Below are 23885 nucleotides of genomic sequence, written 5' to 3' on the forward strand. Positions count from 1 at the left end.
CAAGCAAACCAGTAGATTTTAGGCAGTAGACAAAGCTGTGTCCTTGATTTCTCAGTACCCTAAGCAATCTGTCAGGATGTGATTTTGGGAATAGACGTGGCAATGACATCTTACAGTGGGCTCTGAAACGAGACTACATTGCCTTTGTTATTAGCTTATATTTGGATGCTACTTTGTCTTTCTTCAGGTTAGTCTAGAGCACGAAGAACAAAAGCTGGAGCTGAAAAGGCAGCTGACAGAGCTGCAGCTGACCCTGCAGGAGCGGGAATCCCAGATCACTGGGCTGCAGGCTGCACGGACAGCCCTGGAGAATCAGCTCCGTGAGGCCAAGACCGAGCTGGAGGAGACAACAGCTGAGGCAGAGGAGGAGATTCAAGCCCTCACGGTGAGCCCTGAAACTTGTGCTCTGAGCTGTAGATACACACTAGAATTATGTAGGTACATGTTTCATAAAGAGGTTAAAATGAATTTTTTATGATTGAATTTTTAATTTTCAGAAATGGATATGAATTGTGCCTTGTGTTGATAAAGATGTGAATGGCTAAAATGTCAGATTTTACTTTTAACCGTATGAATACTTGTTAGTAATGGTTCATTGCTGCCAAAACTGACTGATGGCTTATAGGAGCATTATTAATTTTGTTTTGAGGTGAAAGTTGCATCTGAAATTGGTATTGTTAGGAGTCAAATTCTATGATTTACTTATTTAAATAATAGCTCATGAATTTGAAAGTACTTGATGGTCATAAATGTTTTGATGATTTTTTTTTTTTTTTTTTCCCCGGTCAGTTACCCTGCTTTGAGGATACTTATTCGGGGGGGGGAACCCACCAAATTCCTAGGGAGAGTGTTCTTAGCACATAATTTTATTCCAATGCTTGTTTCATTAAAAATTCTCACATATGTCTTGCAGTCTAGTGAGGTGTGTGAGTGATAGAAAGGAAAACAAAGTTCAAGTCCTGCCACCCTCTTCCACCCCAACCCCCTGTAAATGGAGTTCTAGATTATATGCTGCTGGTTGCTGTCTTTGAGCACAAAAAGATGCTTTCAAACTGTTTGATTCTAAGAAATATTTCCTTCACAAAAGATCCCCAGGGTTGCAGGGTAGAGAGTGAAGCTTGACCTCCTACCAGCTAACCCCCCCTTGAGCAGCAGCCTTTAATGACCTTCAAATCCTGTGATTTGGAAGTGTTGAAAATGTGCATCCTCATGCTCCAGTGGCATTTAATCAAAGAACTGTTCTGAATATTGCTGCCATTGCTGGTTTTTGGAAAGGGAGGTGGGCTCAGCTGGCATGGATGCTGGTATTCTGCTGATGCTTTGGGGAGATGAATGGCAGAACCATTCCCTCAGTTCTAAAGTGGGCACAGGCTGGGCAAGTGCAGCAACAGCATCGAGACCTAAGAATAACTGAATAGAAATGGCATTGGGTTCCTTTTTGCTCAGAACTGAGGCAGTCCCTTCCCAGCTGAAAGCTTTGCATAACCAATATCACTGCCAGGGGGCTGGCAATGCGCTTGAGATCTTTACCCAGCAGTGAAACAGATGAATACTCATGACCTGTGTTCACTCAGTTATTGCTCCAGCTCATGGGGCAAACTGGTCGTGTTGGACCAGCTGTTGTGAGACAGTCCAGCTCAGTGGGCTTGGGATTATTCCCATCGTGGAGTTTTTTACATACTTTTGTTTAACTTCTCACATTGCCTGTTGTGGTAAGATAGCTTTTTAGCTCTCATATTTGACTTCTGCTGAGCAGTTTTTTCCTGTTTAGTCTCTTGGCTCTAAGGAAAATATTCTGAATGAAGAAAGGTGGCTGGATGTGCTTGTTGCACTAACCTTTCGTTTGTTAAGTTTTCAGATAGCACATGACATTAGACACTTGTTAAATCACTTTGGATTTTGAGAGAGGCCATGAGGCTGAAACAAGAACTTTTTGCTTTGTCATGCTTTGCTTGTAAATTAGGGGATAAAATGGTGCATGCAATACTGCATTCTTTAAAATGAGTGTTTGAACTTTTCTGTACTTTGGATGCTGTCTTCCAAAGAATTGATTATTATGTTTTATCACTGCTTTTTAGAGAGGCTTGGGCTTAAAATGGACTTAATGGTAGGATTCAGGTAGATTGGCAGAGCTTTTGGGATAGCTTGCATCATTACAGTTTTCTTTGCAAGCATTAAATTGGATGCAGTATTTATTTTCTATGAAACACCAATCTGGATATGGACGTAAAACCAACTCAAATTAAAATGTCAAGAATGTAAAAACTTAACGTGGGATCAACAAGTCTTCTGGTGAGCATTTCAGATGGAACCTGTTACTTAATTCCATCCTTGAGCTTGTACATTTTCCTAAAGCAGTTCAGAGGTGGGAGCATAAGTGTATTTTGATTAAGTAGGATGTGACTTTTGCTAATGAGTTCTTTGCCACTGCAAAGTGCTTTCATAGCCTGCAGCATCTGCCTTCCAAACTTTGCTTGCTGGTAGATTGTTCTGCAGTTTGTTTAGCAACAGCTGTTGGATTCGAATTCTAATGTATGAAAAATTGATGATTAACTTCTTACCTCCTTTAGGCACATAGAGATGAAATCCAGCGTAAATATGAAGCCCTTCGTAATAGCTGCACAGTGAGTATTAAATACAGATCATTGAATTATTTTGAAATTAAGGATAATGAAACAAACAATTTCCTCTTTTAATCCTTGATGGCACTAGTTCCCAATGTGGACTTCTGGCTTCAAGGTGCTAGTAGGAGCTGGATGGATTGGATTTGATTTCTTTTAGGTTTCAGGTAAACCTCAATTTTGAGGTTGTAGTCTGATAATGAAATTGTCACTATTCTTCGTTTTGGAGAAGAAAGTAAATTGAAATATCTCATTGCAGTGCAGCTAATAAGAATGGTGTAGCAGCTGCAAAAAATGGCTGTAGGTGAAGATCTTTTCTGCTCACAAGAAGAAAAAAATCTACCTGTCCAAATCCTGAGCTGCATTGTAGATCTAGGCCAGAGTGGGTTTTAAGGAGGACTTTTAACACCATTTGAAGATACAAGAAATGTTAAGGTTCCCAATAATACATTGACATACAGCAGAGAGAACTCCAGAATCTGCATTTTTACCTTCTGTTGCTTGAGATCTTTGACATGTTTTCAGATTCATTTCATCAGTCCAGGACAGAGGTCCAAGGGCTTTGTCTATCCATAGGGATTCTTGGATTTTAACACTATCTTCACCCTTGTTTATGGTGGTTGATGGAGAGTATCTGCCTTCTAATGACATGAATTATACAAGTGTTGGGTAAGGACCACAGTCCTCTGGGTCAGCAGTGATTGTAAATTATTCTGAGCTTTTTCACTCTGCCTCACACTCTAAGCAGGGCTTTAATTGCTGGGACTTTCTAGCTTGATTGTTTCCCTGCTTCCAGTGATCTCCTCAAATGTAATTTTTCATGCTGTAGGAGTAAGCCTCTACTGTAGAAGTTTTCATATTTTAAAATATCTTTTCTGCATGAGAGTCATTCTGTTTTCTCCACTTGCTCTTTAGCACTAAGCAAGGGGATTCTTCTGGTCATAGAATATCCAGATATGAAGAAGTGAGGAAGCAGAGCTTTCCAAAGTGTTTTAACCTCTGTCTAAAAGAAATCCTACATGAGAAACTTCACTTTCTGTTCCCTTCCTCATTTTCTTAGATTGATCCTTCAGCTCCCTATGTGTCACCATATATCTTCCATCCAGAGCTAGATTATTTTGCTCTGTGTCTTGCCCTTCATTCAGAGTGACAGCTCTCTGTGACAATAATTTTGTGATCTCCATGCAGGCAAAAAACAGGTGTGGAAACTCTGCAGCTTCTGTTCACTGCAGGGTCAGCTGCCTTGCAGAGCTGTAACTCATTATCCAGTGACACTTCAGCTCTGAGTGTGGGGAACAAGCTCCAGAAGTGGTGTGACCCATAACATTTCCAGAATGTCAAGAGCTTCGAAGGACTTGTAAAAGTGTTGTGCATTGTAAGGCTCTGCAGAGGGATAAGTGGGATCAGACATCCTCATCAATAAGAAATTAATTAAATAGTTCCTAAATGAATAATACATGCTCATCATACATTCTCTTTCCAGCCCAGGAGAATGTACGTATAATTTAATTGACCATGGACAGATACTTTCATATTGTGTGTTATGACTGCTCCTGGCTGTCTGTCCTGCCTGAGGAGTGAGGAAATCAGGGTGATCTTCTATTGCCAGTGAGGGTCAAGAAATGCTAATTACAGTGCTTCCACCAGATGTTTCAACCTCATTTTATCTGATGGTACCAGTAGGATGCAGGCTGTGCTTTTTGGTGACCATGTGATTCCACTTGAAGGTGATTAGAATTTACACTCCTTTTAAAATCCAACAACACTTCAAGGGAATAATTGTAATATGATGCTACTTATACAGTAAGATAAGGGATGAGTTTATTCTTTCAGCAAGTTCACAAGAGCTCCTTTTTAAGCTGACACAAACTCCTTGAACTAGTCTGGCAAACTTTGGTAGGGAATCACTTTGTTTTTTAATCTTATTGAGAAGCCCCAAACAGCGTAAGAATTATGAAAATAAGATTAGACAGGAAAAAGTATTGAGAGATAGAATTACTTCAGTACTTTTTTGGTCTTCAAAAGATAAATAAAAATACTTAATCTACTTTCTGTGGTATTTTTCTTGTTTTTCTAGCTTCACAAAGATCACAGCTTCTGTTTGTAGAGAAGGCTGTGTCTGCTTTCCTTGTATCCTCATTGCACTCTTGTTATTACTTTTGCCGACGTCTCTCACCAAGGAGGCATTTTTAGGTTCTCCTGTTTCATGCTTTCTGTCACTCAGTTGAGCAAAAAATAATAGGATGTATAATTATAACAAAAATTGTAGCTTGTGGTACCTGCTGTACACATGTGTGCTTGTGGGCACACACAGAGTCATATTTTATCACAACCATCTCACAGTGCTAGCTCTTCCAGCAAATCTGTTGTGGGAGAGCTAGTTCCCTCCATTTATCCTATAAAATATATGGTCCATTGAGTGTTAAATGTATTTTCCAGGCAATCAAAAAGAGATCTAGAAATAAAAGGCATTCTTAAATAGGAAAATTTATACATTTGTCAGTTGTTTCCAGATGCCTCTGAATTATGGCTTATTCTTAGATCACCAATGCATTCAAAGTTAAAAATACAACTAATTTTTCTAAATAATAGTAGAATTGTTTACAAAAGAAAACTTCCAGTAAGCAGGCAGTAAAGTCTTTAAATATTTAGCAGAAAAGAATCCTATAAAATCTTAACACCCAGCTTAGTAAAATACTAAAGAACCACCTTCTGAATCTTCTAGGTTTTTCAGGTACAGGCTGTTGATTTTATTCTAGCAATGAGAATGGCATCTCTTATTACTAACTGGATATTGCATTTCCATTTATTCAAGTTTTCTCCAATAAAACAAGGTTTATTTTCCCTTCTTGAGTTTCTTTTGTCATCACCCTGTGTTCTAATCTTAAACATTGACAGGCTTGATCTGCACTTGTGCAAGAGATTGGTTATTGAGGCATTAAATCTGTGAGCCCATCAGATGTGTATAATTTTAGTTATGTGTGAATTCCTGCTGAATTCAGTTTAAGATCCTGATTTCACATTGGCTCAATGAGTTGGCATACAAGAATAATCTCTGTTCTTGTGAGCTTCCAAAATAATATCTAAAGATGTTACTTTGATGCTAAATTGTGTTTCAGAGTGAAGGGATCTTGCCCACTGTGACAAGGCTAATACCCAGGCAAAAACTTTTATATAGCTTTGTTAATTTTTTTTTTTTAAGTAAAATTGCTGTTGGGTGGAAGGGGTTATCCCTGATAACCATTTCACAGAAAATATGATGGTCAGATACCACTTAGAGGCAGAAATGGAGCTTTGTAGTTTTTGTAGCCTGACAAAAAATCAGAGACTTCTAAGATGTTCCTGTGAGAGAGGTTAATGACAACATCAACTGTGGACAACATCATTTGAGGAAGAGCCTCCTGTTTGGGAGAGGCAGCTCGTCTTCTGGGACTTAGGACAGGGCAATGCAGGGACTATGTCATTAATCCTGGGATGGGGTGGAAAGGAGAGGAATGCAGTCTGGGCAGAGTCCTACTGCTCTGCAGCTCCTCATGTCCCTCAGGATAAGCCATGATGAGTTTTTGGAGACTGAGATCTGTGTTTAAGGTGTGTTTCATCTGACTATGGAGAGGGGAGGAAAGTGAGGGATTCCTTGTTATGTATTGATCAAACAGGCATAGATATCTGCAGCCCTTCTCCTTTAGGGTCTGGGCCTCTGCTCCCTTACAGTGCTGGGATTTTTGTGCCTGAAAAGCTTTGTCTCAGATCTAAATGGGAATAGGCAAAGGCAAAGGGAGTCTGATGCCTGCTCTCACTTCCTCCTCACAATCATTTGGGGTTGAGAGACAGCTTTTTCTTGTTTCCTATTTACTTCTGACAGGTAGCTTTCTGGTAGAGATTAGTGGGGATGGGGAGGAATGGAAATGGAGAGAGGAAAACCTATTAGTCTGGAATTACCTTGAAGTCCAAATAACATACTGCTGATTGCATCCCAGAACAGTTTCCCTTCCTGTGTCCTGGCATTTTTCTGCATGTTTGTAGGTGGCATCTGAGAACTGAGACACCTTTATGAAGGAGTAGGGTATGGAGAAGTTTGCAAGCTGCAGTTAGCAGTAAATAAATAAAACTCCTTAATTTTTTCAATTTCCTCATTATTGTGCCTGTGGTTTTGATATGTGGAGCATATGGATTGAATTTAGTACATTTTGTCTGATGTATAAACCCAATCATCATGGCCCTGACTGTTTGTTCCTCTGATATTTGGTTTGATCTGTGGCTGGAGAGGTTTGTAGGAACAGGGGTAACAGCTGTGAATCTGCTCAGTCTGACTAGAGAAACACTTTGCTTTCCTCAGACTATTCCATGGGGAGGGAATTGTGCTGGATATGATCCCTTCTGCTGAGGAGCTGCTGTGCTTGAGTTGCTCTGCAATATTTAAAAATGAGATACAGTCCTCTGCATCAGGATAAAGATAAGCTGTGTGCTTAGACATGGTGTGCAGTGAACAATCTGTGTAGTTAGATGATATCTCTGTTTTATGGATTAGTTGTGATGAAGATGTGCATAAATAGAAAATTCCAGTTGCTCTGTGAGTGGTGGTGCAGTGGCACAGATAGAGTGGCTGTCTAGATTGTCTAGAATTGCTTTTCCAAGCTTTCAGGTGTTTGGTTAATTTATAAACTTGAAATGTGAAGATTGTTTTAATTATACTATGGAATTCTAAAGGACATAATAGTACTTTCTTACAGACTTTCCTTTAATATACTTCACATTTACCTCCAGAATAGCTTAGGGTTGGTTGGTTTGTTTGGGGTTTTTTGGGCTTTTTTTTTTTGCCTGGGGATTTCCTTAACTGAAAAGAAAAATATCTAAAGTTATTAACTCTTTCCAGGTACAGGATTCTGTCATAGGTTATATGTATGTATGTATGCCTAAGACAACATTTTCAATTAAGTGTGGGGTTTTTTTTATCTGTGTTTTCTTTTTTTGTTGATCAGCACAGGCATTTATTTCAAATCACATCCCATTTTCCCCTGTCCGTATCACCCATTACTCTTTAGGCTTTATTAATAAAGTCTCTAACCTATTGGGTTATACATAGCTGTAGATAGCTATTAGGTGTGTTAACAAATTTCCCCTTTCCCCATGAAAAATTGTACTGAGAAGAACAAATTTTTTCATGTTAAATTTTTTTAAATCTATCCATCTATATAAATTACATTACATAGGTTATAATATATTTGGAATTTAAGCCAAGGCTTTTTGGAATTGTCAGTAAATACACTGTTAGAAGATATTCAGGGAAGGAGATCATGCCACATCTTCTGGAAGCCTTCTTTCTTAACTGCTTTGTTATTTGTCTGAAGTTTTCCAGAAATATCCTGCTAGATAAAATGTAGCAGTGAAATATAAAATGATCTGGTTTAATTTTAGTTGTATTCCGGGAAAGAAGTCAAAATCTCAGAACACAGAATAAAACGGGAGCTTAACTTCTAGCCCTTAAGGAATAAAATCAACTTGAAATACAGCCAGTTTTAATAATTAAGTAGTTGGACATAATAACTGCATATCACTTTATCCATTTTGTGTTTTCCCCATCTCTGCTTTCTTGTATTTCAAAACTAGCTTAATATTTTTAAACTAGAAATCACTTCTATTAGTATATAAAATAGATGCGGAAGAAACCATGAATGTATAAAATATATCTTGAAACTGCCTAGTTACACAGTGTGGTTAAATAGAAAATTAAAGCAAGTGGAAGAAAAGGTGAGTTTCTTATCCAGCAGTTAGTAGAGATCTCAGCTGTTGTAAGAGCAGTAGGTAAAATACTGTAAAAACAAATGTTCTTTTGCTCCTTTTTGTTTGTATAAATACATATCTAAATTCTTATTTCTGCAGCAACATAAGCACTAACATGTCCTTATGGCACAGGCTGCCCCCTCTGAGAGCTTGATGCAAACAGTGCAGAATAAAATGTGTATTTTCAATAGGGCAAGGAAGAGTGCTCCAAAACAAGCACATGATCAGATTTCTTCAGAGATGTTGTGTTTTGAAGTGTGAATCATCTTGATTTGACCCTGAGCATATGGGTGGCAGGAACTCCCCTTCACCCAGCAGGGAGTAATGGCTGTTGGACTTTTTCTGCTCACAGTTTAAAAACCAAATACTGTTAATTTAGACCTAGGAGAGGCATGGTAAAAGGCTGCCAAAATATGCTTTACAGATTCTTCAAAAAGAAATGGTTGTCATCTTTCCAGAGAGCTGAGAAGAGCCGTGTGCTCTATCCTCTACTGCTTTAGATATTTAAGTCCTTGGGTTGTGTGGGAAATTGGAACATTTAAATTTGAATGTGTGGCCAACTGTGCTCTGAGATTTTATTTTTTCCCATTTAATGGAGTATCTTATTCACTTTTCTTTGACATCCAGGGAAAAGAGCCTCTAGAACATATCTTTGAAAGTTTTTTAAGAGGGAATTGTATAGAGTTTACCAGTTGCTGAAATTCTTTTTATTAAACTGATCTCAAGATTACACTGAGGTTTCTTTCTCTTCTGTTGCAATATTGGTTTTGAGTTAGGGGGAGGTACATATTCATCCACCCAGTGTTCAGGCCTTTCATTCATGAAAACCAACTGGGAAAATGGCCCACTGTTGTTTATACTTATCTTTAAATTGGAGGGAGGGTTTTAAAGCATTTAATGTTATGCTGTTCTGATTAAACAAATGGATGCTCCCACTTTGGCAAAGGCCTTGTTGAGTTTTTGCTTTTCACTGATTTTCTGTGTTGTGTTACCACACTGGTTTCTTCCCTCATGTGTCCCATGCTGCCATCCATAATGCTTTTACTTTGATAAGATATATTTCCTAACGTTTTTTCTGCCTTTCCTGGTGTAACACCCAGTGCTATATGTAATAATATAAGCAATTCCCAGGGATATCCATCAGGTTGTACTGCCTCCACTGCACCTCTTGGTCTGTTTTCTTCAATGCCACACTTTGAAAGCCTTTCTGAGATTAATTAGCCTCATTGCACTTAGGGGAGATTGAGGCAAAAAAAGGTAAAGTGGCTTGGCAAAAGGTCACTGTAAGTCAGCAGCAGAGCTGAGAATCCAGCCAGAACTCTTGGCTCCCAATCCAGTGCTTTAGCTGTGACAGGTCTCTCAAATAATAAATTGCATTGCAGCATATTTATACTCTGAACCAGATTTAAAAAACAAGCTATTTTCTCTAAGACACAAAACTCTACTTCTAATCCAAGTATCCTATGCACCACTATAATATTGCATTTGTTTAAATTAGAGAAAATATGTAAAAGCTCGGCAATAAATAATTCTGTGTGAGAACGCTTTTTCAAAAACCTGTGCTCACTCACATGTAATTTATTTTTCTTTCTAGGTGATCTCGGATTTGGAAGAGCAGCTGAACCAGCTCACTGAAGACAATGCAGAGCTGAACAACCAGAATTTCTTCCTGTCCAAACAACTTGATGAGGCCTCGGGGGCCAACGATGAGGTTGTCCAGTTGCGGAGTGAAGTCGATCATCTCCGCCGAGAGATCACCGAGAGGGAGATGCAGCTGACCAGCCAGAAACAAGTAAGGCTCTCTAAGTCTGGGTCAGGAGCTCTTTGTGGGAGCTGGAAAAAATTCCTTTTACATCTGGAAATGCATAAGAAATGATGGTGCTTCCAGGGGAAGCATTTAAGCCTTGTTTCCCAGGGCAGTTGAGTGAATGGAAATTTTTGGTATTTCCCATAGTGTTTTTACACAATTTTATTTAGAAATGTTCCACTCTCAGGGTATTGTCATTTAGAATTACTCATTTTCATTTTGTGACCCTGGAAATCTCAAAATGTTCGTAATGAGATCGACCTGACATTATCGACGATCACAAGTGAATGTATGGGAGCCTTGAAATAAATGGGTTGTGATTTCCCAGCTCCTGTGTGCTGCCAATTTGCATGTACTGTAATTGAAATGGTAAGGCTGAAGCTGAAAGTGCACGCTTGATGTGGGATGTGAGAATTGATAGGAGGATTTATTTTTAGACTATGGAGGCCTTGAAGACAACATGTACAATGCTGGAAGAGCAAGTAATGGACTTGGAGGCCCTGAATGATGAACTCCTGGAGAAAGAGCGCCAGTGGGAAGCCTGGAGAAATGTTCTAGGGGATGAGAAGTCCCAGTTTGAATGTCGAGTTAGAGAGTTGCAGAGGATGCTGGATACTGAGAAACAGAGCAGGTCTCTCTCCCTTCCTTTCCTTTTATGAACTTCTATGAAAATGCTCTATAGAAGCTAGTACAAAAATTATATTTAGCATAGGATATGGGAGTTGGAGCTAAATATAAAATCTTGTGAGGTAGTTCTAAAAATGGTTTATTAGTTAATAGTCATCACTGATATTGTTCCTTTTGTTTCTTTGCCAGTGAAGGATTCAAGGGGAGTGGTATTTATCACTGTAACTTATAAAATGTCTTGATTTATTATCTTCTACTTTATTATATGGAAAAATAGTCTTTGCCACTGACTGTTCCTGTGGGGTCTTGAAATTTTTAAGGCTGTAGTTCTAGCAGGGGCAGGAACAGGGTTATATAATATAAAAGTGTTGCAGCAAACAGTCTGGCTTTCTAAAGTAACATCTTGAATTTGAGGCAACCCCTGAAAGAGTTATTGATGCCACTGCCTGTTAGGGAGAGGTCAAGCCTGAAAGGAGTTAGGTAACATTATTTCCCATTTTAATGCAGAGTGAGAGCAGATCAGCGTATTACGGAGTCTCGCCAGGTGGTAGAACTGGCTGTCAAGGAACACAAGGCAGAGATTCTGGCCCTGCAGCAAGCACTCAAGGAACAAAAACTCAAAGCAGAGAGCCTTTCTGATAAGGTAAGTAACTTTCAATCCTAGACTTTTGTAATTAGATGAAATACTTTTCCAGTGATATTATTTTAGAAATGTGGCCTTGAGCAGCTTTTTTCAAGATGTTATAGAGACAAAAAGACTGGAAGGCATAGAATAGAATTCTATCTTCAAGCCAAAGACCTCAGATTTTCTTTGAAAAAGACAAAAGGAGATAGCAGCCTGGAATGAAGTCCTTCAGTAACTTGGTATCTGCATTTGAACAAGCCAAAATGTAATTTGGTTGGTTTTTCCTCAGCAACCAAAGGCTAATTGTATCATTTTTCTTTAGTGTGTGCTTGGTGAAGTTGGATTTTAAGACTGTGGAACTATATTTATTAGTGTTCAATGTTATTCTGACCCTCTTTCCCAGCTCAATGACCTGGAGAAGAAGCATGCCATGCTGGAGATGAACGCCCGCAGTTTACAGCAGAAGCTTGAGACAGAAAGGGAGCTCAAGCAGAGGCTTCTGGAGGAGGTAACCTTGGAGATTCATTTTAGAACTTCAGAAGGTTCCACATCTTGAGGAGGGGAGGTTGTGTGAATGAGTTACACATCCATCCTTCTTCTGTATAACTGGGGAGATTAATCAAGCTGGGGGAGTTGTTTTTACTTAAAACTTTGCAGAGTGTTTGCCCATGTTGAGGAGCAGTAAAAGTGAGCTGCTCCTCAGGGGCAGGTGAGCTGGAAGCCAAGGGGGACAGCATGCCAGGCAAGGACAGGACCTTGCAGCCAGCAGGCTCAGACCCACTGTACCTGAACAAGAGGAGCAGGGCAGGTCTGGTGAAGGTAGCAGTGATCATTATAGAAGCCTCTAGCTGTGAGGCACATCCTAGTTCAGGTCTGCAATGCCCGCTCTGTGCCCAGGCACAGCTCTAGCAAGTGCAAGCTCAGGCCAAGTGCAAGGGCCATAGCTTAAAACCAGCTCTGGAGCCAACATGCTGAGGGTGCACACCTGGAGGCCACAGGTGAGGCTTCTCACAGCTCTTTTCATCATTAATTTGGGTCACAGGAGTTGGAGCTAAGGTCACACACCTGTACCATATCAGGGAGTAACTGAATGCAGGCAGCCAGTTCGGGATGGTGGGGGAAGAGGCTCCAGAGGAGGATTTTAGTGGTGGTTATGAACAATTAGGGCAATTAGAACTTTCTGGTGTTCTTGGGGTCCTGACAGGTTTATGCATCACCACTCCTTTAGGCATCACCAGGAAATATTTCTGGCTGTTGCTTTGTAACATATGAGCGTTCATGGTTTACCCACTCAGGGACTTTCTTGTCAAGAGAGTGTAAATCCTAAGAGAATTAGGAGTATTTTGTCATGTGCTCTCTTCTGGTGTTAACTGGAGACAAGATGGTAAACAGTTGGCCATTATTTTCCTTATCTCATGTGACTGTGACTGTCCTGGTTTATAGTAAAGATTATTGTTTTAATTTATTTTTACAAAGTACTGAGATGTCTTCTGGTGGTTGTGCAGAGAACTTGAGAAAATTATGTTGTCACAGATTAATATAAATACACAGAAATGCTTGTTTAGTCATAATGCCTTCTGAAAGGAATGGCATCTTCTAGAATACTGTAATTTTCCAGCTTTTGAAGAATTGTGCGTTTACTTACAAGCTCTGCAATGATGGTTATTTTACAAGGAGTGATAACATTAAATAGCTTTTACATACAAACAAGAAGACAACAAACCCCAAACACTGGCCTTTGTTTTCCTTTTAACAGCAAGCAAAGCTGCAGCAGCAAATGGATCTGCAGAAGAATCACATCTTTCGCCTGACTCAAGGTCTGCAGGAGGCTCTGGACCGAGCAGATCTTCTGAAGACTGAAAGAAGTGACCTGGAATATCAGCTGGAAAACATTCAGGTGAGGGTGAGGGAGTAGGGAAGGACTCTACCTCATTCCCTGTGAGGCTTTAAGATGTGATTTACAGTCTCTGTGTGACGCAGTATTTTTTAGCTCTGTTTTGCTATTGAGTTATCTGTTTGTTTCTTCTGTTAAGGTGAAATTTCTAACATCTATATGTGATTCACAGGTTCTCTATTCCCATGAAAAAGTGAAAATGGAGGGCACTATTTCTCAGCAAACTAAACTCATTGATTTCCTGCAGGCAAAGATGGACCAACCAGCAAAAAAGAAAAAGGTGGGTGAAGAAGGTTTGAGAGGCATGGAATTAAATGGTTTTGTAATTAGTTATTGTGCTGTGTATTCTTAATATTCTGTTTTCTCTTTCTTTGTGTAACAAAATGTTGTCCTCATTTAAGATTGTTCTGAGTTGCTGAACACAAACTTTACTAGGCAGGATGTGTTCTTTGTGGCTTTTCTGGTATTTTGTTATTCCTACAACAGTTAAGTTACAACCCAGTAGCTACACCTCAGTGAGGCTGTAGGAATAGAGAATTTTAAGCATGTTTTTTTAATGGTAAGTATGTATATGTGCATGAACCAATTGTGTATCCAGAGTGGTTGTCCTGTAGTCACAGCATAGGACTGATTAGTCAGGTGATGTGACTCTTGTCACGTCTTTGTCATAAGCTATTCTGTCATTTTGAATGAAGTAATTTAATTTTAACCACGTATTTTGAGATCCTCTGTTTAGATGCTTTTGGAAACTCCAGGTGTGAGTACTAACAGGTAACGTATGTCCCTCTTTAAATTAATCCATATCTTGACATTTTCTCTCCAGTGCCAATATGAACTAAAAATCCATCCTTACACATAACAGAATTGCCATTAGGCCCTCTGGCCGGACTGCCACTAGCTAGTGTCACTTTGCCTAGTTTAAGCCATCTCTTGCTAGGAGTTAGGAGTTGTCTGTGTGTTTCTGTTGCTAGGGCCTGTTTAGTCGGCGGAAAGAGGACCCTTCTTTACCCACACAGGTTCCCCTGCAATACAATGAGCTGAAAGTGGCACTGGAGAAGGAGAAGGCTCGTTCTGCTGAGCTGGAGGAGGCTCTACAGAAAACACGCATTGAGCTCAGATCTGCTCGTGAAGAAGGTAGGGGTTAACAGAAAAGGTGAATCTGGAAGGAGGCACACATTTTTGGTCTGAGAACATGCCTTTAACTGTGTGCCACTCTAGCAATAACTTGTGTTGTTTAATTATTACCGCTGCGGTGAAGTTACAATAAGGCCACACTTTGTTCTGTGGGCTGTACCTGCTGACTGGTCACACACAGAACCCTGCTAGGAACCAGTGTGCCACGTTGGTCATGTTAACCAGTGGCATTTATCTTGTCTGTAGCTGCTCATCGGAAAATATCCGACCACCCTCACCCCTCCACCCCAGCCACAGCCAGGCAGCAGATCATCATGTCTGCCATAGTCCGCTCCCCAGAGCACCAGCCCACGCCCATCAGTCTGCTGGCTCCACCCTCCAGCCGCAGGAAGGAATCCTCCACACCAGAGGGTAGGTCCTGCTCACCTCCTGCTGCTATTTGTCTATCTATGTCGATGCCATCTCTTTATTTTTATTTTTTTGTGCCTTGCAGAGTACAGCCGCCGCCTGAAAGAGCGGATGCACCACAACATCCCCCATCGCTTCAACGTGGGGCTCAACATGAGGGCGACCAAGTGTGCTGTGTGCCTGGACACTGTGCACTTCGGCAGGCAGGCCTCCAAGTGTCTGGGTAAGCACAGCTCAGGGGGAGGAAAAGGCATCAGCCATCTAGAACACGCAAAAAAAAGACCAAATATGAAGGCTCTGAAACTACTTGGTACAAACATTGTACATCAGAAAGCATCTGATGGTTTGGAGTGGAAGGGGGATCATGGAGAAGCTGGGATTTGTGTGTTAGACGTTGAGGCAGCTGTGTCATGATTATTTTCTTTTTTTTGTCATTTAACAGAAGTTTTTCCCTGTCCTCTTGTCAGAATGCCAGGTGATGTGTCACCCAAAATGCTCAACTTGCTTGCCAGCTACTTGTGGGCTGCCAGCAGAATATGCCACGCACTTCTCGGAAGCATTCTGCCGGGATAAGATGAATTCCCCTGGCCTGCAGCTGAAGGAGCCAAGCACCAGTCTGCGTCTTGAAGGGTGGATGAAAGTGCCAAGGTATAAACAGGAATCTTGGTGCCATATCAGGTGCTGAAATATTTGGAACAGTTCTTTGTATTGTCCTGGCTCTTACAATGACATAATTGGTACAGGCCCATTACATGGGCATTACAATTACCACCACTGCAATTACAATTGCTATCACTGAAATGTCTCTTTTATACAAGTTGCATGCTTACTTTATGTAGAATCCAAGCAGAAAATCCAATATGGCTTTGTGCTTATTTCCTTAGGAATAATAAACGTGGGCAACAGGGCTGGGACAGGAAGTATATTGTCCTGGAAGGAACCAAAGTGCTCATTTATGATGCAGAAGCAAGAGAAGGTAACTTAGAATTTCTAGCAGGAACATATTTTTTAATCTTCAGGTATTGGTTGGTGAGTTCAGAGGCTTAAAGATTATTAGTGTTTGCTCTGGCCATACCTAATTCAGCTAAATCTTCAGTAATAATACAACATCGTTTTTTTAGATCCTTAACCATTTTATTAGCTGGCATGTCATAATAATCTAGCTGTGAACACATTCAGTCTGTATCCACTTCATTTTGCTATCACAATTTTTTTTTTGCTACCTGTTTGTTCATTCCTAATCTGTCTCCCCATTCCCCTGCAGCTGGACAGAGGCCTCTGGAGGAATTTGAGCTCTGCCTTCCTGATGGTGATGTAACTGTTCATGGAGCTGTAGCAGCTACTGAGCTTACCAATACAGCAAAGACAGGTGAGAATCTTACGTAGATGAGGTCAAATGGATTTCATCTGGCTTGCCATCAGTTAGCCTTGTTTGGCTGAACAGAATTTTCTCCCTCGAGCTTTCATTCTGTAACACTGTAATTTACCTCCATCTGAATTAGGGGAATAGCTCAGCACTCCAGATCTAGTTATACCCAGGCTGTTGCTTTTGTCGTGGTAGAACTGTGATTAATATAGTCATCAACCCGAATGGAAGTAAATTTAAAGAGATTTGTAGCATAAACACTCGGTTTATTTAAATTTCTTCTCTATTAACTGTGATGTGTTATAACTCCTGCCACCATTGTGCTCTGACCAGAAAGCCATTAATTTAGAAACGCTGTGGGCTGTATACAGTCTCTTATTATGAAAAAATGTTGATGTGTTGATTTGTATGTACTGAATAGAACTGATGGATAAGATTCTGTATGTCTTGACTGTTACATTAAAGGATACAGACTGTTAAAAACAAAGGTTTCCATAAACAATTTTTACAGATTTTTCTTAATCAGTCCAGGGAAAACTTTAGTCAAGTGGCTGGTTTTGGTTTGGTTTATTTTTTTCCACAATGGAATTTCTCTCTCTTTTGAATAAAAGGCAAGAAATTATTTTTGTTTAGTAAAGACAGCACTGTATGTATGGATTGCATACATCCAGCTAATATTTAGGTGTAAGTAGCTAGCCTGTGCAGGACCTGTAAAGGAGAAACCAATGTGTAAATTGCCATGGTAACACGTCATGATAAATACAACTTCTCTCCAATGAGGCTGAAAGGTGTTGATTTTAAGTCCACTGACAATATTCCAAAAACTAATCTAAGTCTTATTCTATCTATATAACATCTCAGATGTGCCATATATCCTAAAATTGGAGTCTCATCCACACACCACTTGCTGGCCTGGTAGAACACTCTACCTGTTAGCACCCAGCTTCCCTGACAAACAGCGCTGGGTCACAGCACTGGAATCAATAGTGGCAGGTGGGAGAGTTTCCAGAGAAAAAGCTGAGGCTGATGCTGTGAGTATAAAAGTTTCATTTAATAATAAAATATTCTGGGAGGGAGCAGAGTTTTGAAAAATATTTTTGCGGTATTTGACATACTGAGGTTTAACTTGAAGGTAAGTTATTGCTTCTGCCTTATGATATGAACACCAGGAGCCAGTTCACTGGGAGGCTGGTGCTGTGAATTGCAATACCCTGCTTTAGACTTGGGGAGTGTAGTAAGAGGATCCCAAAATATCTTTGTAGTTCCAGCAGAGGAAGGAAGAGCAGTTAGGGCATTGTTTAAATCCAGTCACATAAAGTACCACATGGAATGAGCAAACCTTAAAAGATGCAAAAACTCCCTCCCTTCCCATTCTTAGAGAGTCAGAGGTTTTATGTTTCTTGCTGGGGGGAGGTGTGTGTGTGTGTGCTTTTTAGTTTAAGTTTTATTCCTGATAAGAATAAGAGGTTAAACAGATTTGCTTGGGTTTTGGATAGCTTTCTCACATTGTTACACTGATAACTCTCTATTTCTGGTAAAGGGAGGTTGGATTCTATGGCATTGCATAAGAGAATGTTAGCTCTGGAGGTAGGGAATATCTGACTAGCAGGAAATCCTCTTTTTTTTCTCAGGCTCACATTTCTTTTGTCTCTGAGAAAAATACATGCTCCCACCAACATTTATGCTTTTCTTTAATCCTTCCCCCTGGAAAATTCCACTGCTCTGTTATAGGAGGTTGGGGAAAATGGAAAAGATAGAGACAACAATGGGTTCTGTGTGAATTTCAGATAATTCTGATCAGTTTGCCTTTCTGTGTTTAAGGTGGATAAAAGTTTACCAATTCTTTTGTAGGAGACATCCCTGCAACTTTTAGCTTTCTGAGAAAAAGAAATCTCTGCCAAGCTTTTTGCCTGTCTGAAATTATGACCTTACATTGTTAAAATACTCACAAGATAAAGAGATTAAGATTAACTCAACAAGAAAAAACCTATTTTTGTCATTTGCAGAAACTGCTTGGGAACTCCCTGCTGAAGCTGGAGGGTGAAGACCGTTTGGATATAAATTGCACAATGCCCTTCAGTGACCAGGTAATGCTCATGTTCACTTGGGTCTTTCTCTGTAGTGGATAATTGATTCAAGGAAATGATAATATTGATGGCAATATGTGTAATTATGCACTTCTTTGTGGGTTTGATTTTTCTCTTCACTGCTAAAGAGTATCACCCAAGTTGCTGTTGGAGCATTCCTTGTTCTCCTCACGTAGAGCTATTTTTTCCCCTGCTGTAGGTAGTGCTGGTGGGTGCAGAAGAAGGTCTCTATGCCCTGAATGTACTGAAGAATTCCTTAACGCACATCCCAGGAATGGGTGCTGTCTTCCAAATTCACCTCATTAAGGATCTGGAGAAGCTACTCATGATAGCAGGTACAGGGCTGTGTGTTCCCATTGGCCCTGTAGTTCCTTTGTGCTGCCAGGTCTGCTTGCCTTTGGATTTGTTTCCAGGCTTTTGTGTGGTTTTTTGTCAGCAAATTGTCAGGAGTGACTTGCTGGGGTAAACACAGTCTTGTCTGAAGCTCTCTGGTAAGGGATTGTGTGAATGGAGGCTCAGTTAAACCTTCAGGAGAAAGTGATTGCAGAGCTGAGGGAGAAACCAGAGACAAAACATTTCTAGGTTACAGGTCAGTCATCATTTTAAGTCCAATTTAAAAAGTGTTCCTAATCACTGTGTAACCTTTTTTAATGTAATTAACCATTTGAGGACCACTATGTGATCACTGGAGCCAATGCTTACCCTCTCTTGCCCTGTAACAAATCTGGAACTCCTGTCATGATTTAAGATTCCTTTATGAAAGGAACACCAGCTTCGATCTCTCCATCTGTGGTTTTCCAGAGATAATCCTTCCCACACGGATGTAGGCATGCTGAACATTAGGGTGTATCTTCATCTGAAAGCCCAAATTATCAAGTGTCTATATGACATTTGTAGGAAATGAAAAATAAATTCTTTCTCTGCTTGTTTTGTGGTTTTTTTCCTGGTAAGGATTTAAGATATCCATTGTTTATTTGTGTCAGGGTGGTAGAGAACAAAGCAAATCTCACACATAATGAGAAGGCTGTATTAGTCTGTCACTGGACTTCTGAGAGGAATTGGCCTTGGGCTCTGATGCAATTCATTAGGGCAGTTCTTGGAAATCCCTTGCCAGTTCTGTTGGCACAGAGTGATTAAAACATCTTGTACTTTAAGAAGTTCTGAAGGGCAAAATAAAACTTCCTGGCTAATTTTGAACAGTGTCTTAATGAGGCCACAATTACTGTGTTCTGCTAGACTTCAGCAACGCTAATAATCCACGCAGGGAATGGTTGTTCTCTGGGTGGATTTACTGCCTGTTGTGGGGCTGGTTTTTGTAAGTTTTCTGTTTCACTTTGAATAGGAATAATATGGACTGAATTCTACATGGTACCTTGTGACTGTTTCCACAGTAACAGCCTGTAACAATGAGCTACTGCTTAGGTAACAGGACAGACTTTTGGAGAGAAAAGGGAGTTCTCCCTTGATGAAATGCAACCTTTTTTTGTTTCCAGGAGAAGAAAGGGCTCTGTGTCTTGTTGATGTAAAGAAAGTGAAGCAGTCTCTAGCCCAGTCTCACCTCCCAGCCCAGCCTGATGTCTCACCAAATGTCTTTGAGGCTGTCAAAGGATGTCACCTTTTTGCTGCTGGCAAAGTAAGTTACAGATCCCTCATGCCCCCAGACCACCCCTGAGGCTGCTCTGAGTTTAATAGTCAAATCAGCATCTTTATTCCACTGGCAACACATCCAAGGTCTAGATTCTTGGTTTGAATGTTTTTCTTCAAATGAAAAGAACGTATGGGGTGAAGAGAGGCTGAGCTGGAGACAGAATGGAGGATCTGCTGCTAATGTGGATCAATTCAGTCAGGATGCCACAATGGTATAGCCTAAACTGCTAGGTAGTAAGAAATCCAGCACAGCATGGTACAACTGCCTCCTCACTATTAACTGTAATTTTGAGATTTATAATTAGTGAATTCTGTCCACTCCTTTGTTTTTGAATGTTATGCTTCCAGGCTAGCAAATTTCTTTAGGTGTTCGTGTCACTTTAATTCTAGACATTTACATAGATTACTGGTTTTATTATGGAGCACTTAACCACAGCAAAAATTCTCATTAACAATTACTTCTGTGGGTTACCTTGGTGACAAACTGAATACCACTCATTTCAAAGTGATGCTGAAGATAAGTTTCAGGGGTTAAAATGTTGACCTAACCTATTTCAATTTGTTAATCCCTTTTCTGTGGAAAACCTTCTGATTTTTTATTAATGTCTTTCAAGCATAAAAGACATCATAGAAGCCATTTAAATTCACATTCTTTTTTGAGAATGTGAAGAGGCTTTTCATTATTTTATGAATTGACAATAATTACCCTATTAGAAAAATGTACTTGCTTATCTCTGCAAGGTTCTTTCTGTGGCAAGAGGTTCTCAAATCTGTTTCACAAGCTCAGCAATAGAATTTATTTTATTGTCATCCTGAACTATGCTTGTTATCTTCCCTACAGGTTGAGAACAGTCTTTGTATCTGTGCAGCCATGCCCAATAAAGTGGTGGTTCTGCGATACAACGAGAGCTTGAGCAAGTTCTGTATCAGAAAGGTGAGTTTAGTAACTCCCTGCAGTAATTGAGGTAATTCATGTAGTGCTCTAAGCCTTTGCTTTGGAGCAAACATCTAAAACCTTTCTGTATGCTTGAGAACATTTGTTTGTCAGCTAAAATGATAACAAATTGCACCGTGCACTGACTCAAAGTGGAGTAGGCAGCAATTTCCTTTAATAAGATCTGGCATTTTTGGAGAGATGCAGAACAGAACTTGATTTTTTGAGATATTGGACTGAGCTGTAATGATATCCTCAGAGATCTCTCCTCAGGACAAAAAGTTTAACCACTTGCCTTAGAGCAAGCTGGCACCCAGAAGCTCCTGTCCTCTCCTATTCACAAACCAGAGGATGTTCCAGTCAAACTACCACTCCCTGGGGGGTTCTGCAGGTGACTTTGAAGGCACCAGTTCATTTTGCAATGTGACTGAGACTGTTATCCCTGAGTGCTTACATGGGCACTGCTGGAGGGAAGCAGTGGGCACAGGCATGCAGATCTGGCCTCCTCAGGAGGAAAGGCATGATTGATGGAGATCTTGGCACAAACAATGTGATGTCAGCAAACCTGGAATGTCTGCAAGCATTGCTGTAGCTGATATCAACTCCTGCTCACAGCAGGGAACACTGAGGGTGTGCAGCCCTGTCCTCTGATGAGGCCTTACAGGCAGAACATGCAAAGGCATGTTTTAGAATACAGGTTTTCCTTATCTCCACTTATTCAGACAACTGAATTTAGATCCTAACAAGATGGCAGCAAGCCCAGAATATGCTATGCTTTTCTGCCAACTAAATTTCCAGATAAAGTAGGATTTATGCAAGGAATCTTGTCCTCAGAAGATCTGGGGATCTGTGTGTTGTGTCAGGCTAACCTGCAGAGCTGTCCTAGCTGTTCAGTCACAAGGCAGGTCCTGGTGGACAACATTCTGTAGTGTACAAAGAAGGAAGGAAGAAATATTGGCTGTGGCCTGCTACAAACTCACTGCTCACTAATGTTCCAGAAAAATGAACTGCAAAGCAGAAGAACATCTTCCACAGCAGTGCATTCTTCCAAAAGGAAGAGGATCTCATTAAGAGTTAGCACCTTGAGGCGAGTTGATATGCAAGTCTATATTCAAGGATCATTTTCAATAAAGCAAAGCTTTCTTCCAGCAAGAGTTTTTGTCCATATGCTTTTGAGAAATTGTTAGGGTCTTTGAGGCTGCTGTTTCTCCCTTTGGTAAAGATAAATGTAGCAATATATGATCTTCCAGACTAAGCATTATCTGTAAGCTAGTACAGGGAACTAATATCTGTCCATACTGTTCTTTTTCCAGGAGATTGAAACCTCTGAGCCTTGCAGCTGCATCCATTTGACCACTTACAGCATCATCATTGGAACCAACAAATTCTATGAAATTGAGATGAAGCAGTACACACTGGAAGGTAGGAGATAATTCCTGAGGAATCCACAGGTTCTTTTGTAGGGCTTTTTTAAAGCCGTTTAGGAAAAAAATTTGGTGTGAATCAAGGTGTTTTTCTCCATTCTCTTTGCAGAGTTTTTGGATAAAAATGACCACACTTTGGCCTCTGCTGTGTTTGCTGCTTCCACCAACAGTTTTCCAGTCAGTATCATCCAAGTGAACCCAGCAGGGCAGAGGGAGGAATATCTGCTGTGTTTCCATGGTAAGTGGTGGATGGTTGTGCAGGTATTGCACTACTCCTGCTCTCCAAGCTGCAGAAGGTGCCCAAGTGCTGTTGAATTTTGGACAAACTGCTTTTGGCTTAGAAGTTTTCCATGCCTGTGGATCAGTTGCAACACACAGACTTCTGTGCCTGAGGGAAGGACTGCAGGCAGTGTGTTAAGTGCAAACCGGTGTTTGATTACCCTGATAAGATGTTCAGGGGCTCTCAGACTTGGGCTTTTTCTGGTTTCCATGCAGACAGTTGAGACCTTTTAACCTTCTTGTGATTAAAAATGAAAGGGTGTTATTTTCTTGTATAACTGTTTTTGTTACCCTCTTGGATACTGTCATGGGAATGCACAGGAAATCTTCAAAAGCACACTAGCAGTAATTTTGGGTCAGTAATGGTAGGAGTCTCATCACGTTCCCAACTGTAGCTGGAGTAGAGAAACCTAGAATTGCAGCACCTTTTGGCCTGGCAGTACTCCTACATCTAACCAATTCCATGGCATTTAGAGTAGTTCATGGCACTCCGGGATTTGCAAGATGTCCCTGGTGGGAAAACTGCCTTGTCCCTTCAAAAATAAATTAATAAAATTCAGGCAGATGCTCATGATGTGATGTGACTTCTTTTGGCAGAGTTTGGTGTCTTTGTGGATTCCTATGGAAGACGCAGTAGGACAGACGACCTGAAATGGAACCGCTTGCCCTTAGCTTTCGGTAGGTGTTGAGGGACACTCCCTTGGATTATGGGAATTATTGAAGCATCCTTGTGGGATGGGTACCTTCTGTCTCCCTTTCCATCTCCCAATTCTTCCAGAAACTATGGAAGTTCCAGAAACTTCCTGTTTCTTCCAGAAACTATGGAGCTTTTTCCCATGATTTAAGCTCATTGTAAATCCAGATGGCAAACCTTCTAAAATATAAGCAATTCAAGGAAAACTAACCAAAGTTCCATTTCCTTAATGTTCCTAGTCTGACACTGAACTGGCTAGTGGCATTTTTAACTATGCTCTAAGTTTCTGAAATAGTGAAGAATATATGAGGGCAACATGGCTCCTTCAGGCCTTTTGCACTGCCTAATGGGATTTTGTTCAGTTAATAATCTGGCTTTAATGCCTTTTTCATGATACTTTGGTTAGTAAAGTCCTTGAGACACAGTTTCAAAGCAACAATTCTTTAAGCCTGCATCCCCCCACTTAGTGATAGTGTCTGTGTCATTACAGAAAATGTATTCCTTAGTTTTCCCACAGGGCTGTCAGCCTCTCTTGTGCTCACTGTTGTGTTTTAGAA

The 23885-nt window shown here is 40.4% G+C and overlaps 1 protein-coding gene across 9 annotated transcripts in view; it reads left to right on the forward strand.

Moving 5' to 3' along the window:
• CIT (citron rho-interacting serine/threonine kinase) overlaps positions 1-23885 on the forward strand; it is a 69593-nt gene that overhangs the window by 40374 nt on the left and 5334 nt on the right. For 6 of the 9 annotated variants that reach the window (XM_085076104.1, XM_085076103.1, XM_085076105.1 and 3 more), the window contains 22 exons: positions 188-385; positions 2571-2624; positions 9997-10194; positions 10647-10840; positions 11344-11479; positions 11865-11969; positions 13218-13358; positions 13528-13635; positions 14327-14489; positions 14736-14900; positions 14983-15120; positions 15365-15545; positions 15782-15873; positions 16162-16266; positions 17125-17294; positions 18270-18350; positions 18550-18685; positions 19844-19983; positions 20839-20931; positions 22245-22353; positions 22465-22593; positions 23232-23312. In XM_085076104.1, coding sequence (XP_084932230.1) covers positions 188-385; positions 2571-2624; positions 9997-10194; positions 10647-10840; positions 11344-11479; positions 11865-11969; positions 13218-13358; positions 13528-13635; positions 14327-14489; positions 14736-14900; positions 14983-15120; positions 15365-15545; positions 15782-15873; positions 16162-16266; positions 17125-17294; positions 18270-18350; positions 18550-18685; positions 19844-19983; positions 20839-20931; positions 22245-22353; positions 22465-22593; positions 23232-23312 — 2917 coding nt within the window. The remainder of the gene's footprint in view (positions 1-187; positions 386-2570; positions 2625-9996; positions 10195-10646; positions 10841-11343; positions 11480-11864; positions 11970-13217; positions 13359-13527; positions 13636-14326; positions 14490-14735; positions 14901-14982; positions 15121-15364; positions 15546-15781; positions 15874-16161; positions 16267-17124; positions 17295-18269; positions 18351-18549; positions 18686-19843; positions 19984-20838; positions 20932-22244; positions 22354-22464; positions 22594-23231; positions 23313-23885) is intronic. The other 3 variants (XM_085076107.1, XM_085076108.1, XM_085076110.1) reach the window with 2 other exon arrangements.

This window comes from Lichenostomus cassidix, chromosome 15 (genome assembly GCF_008360975.1).
Source record: "Lichenostomus cassidix isolate B80296 chromosome 15, HeHo_3.0, whole genome shotgun sequence".
NCBI classification, from domain to species: Eukaryota; Metazoa; Chordata; class Aves; order Passeriformes; family Meliphagidae; genus Lichenostomus; species Lichenostomus cassidix.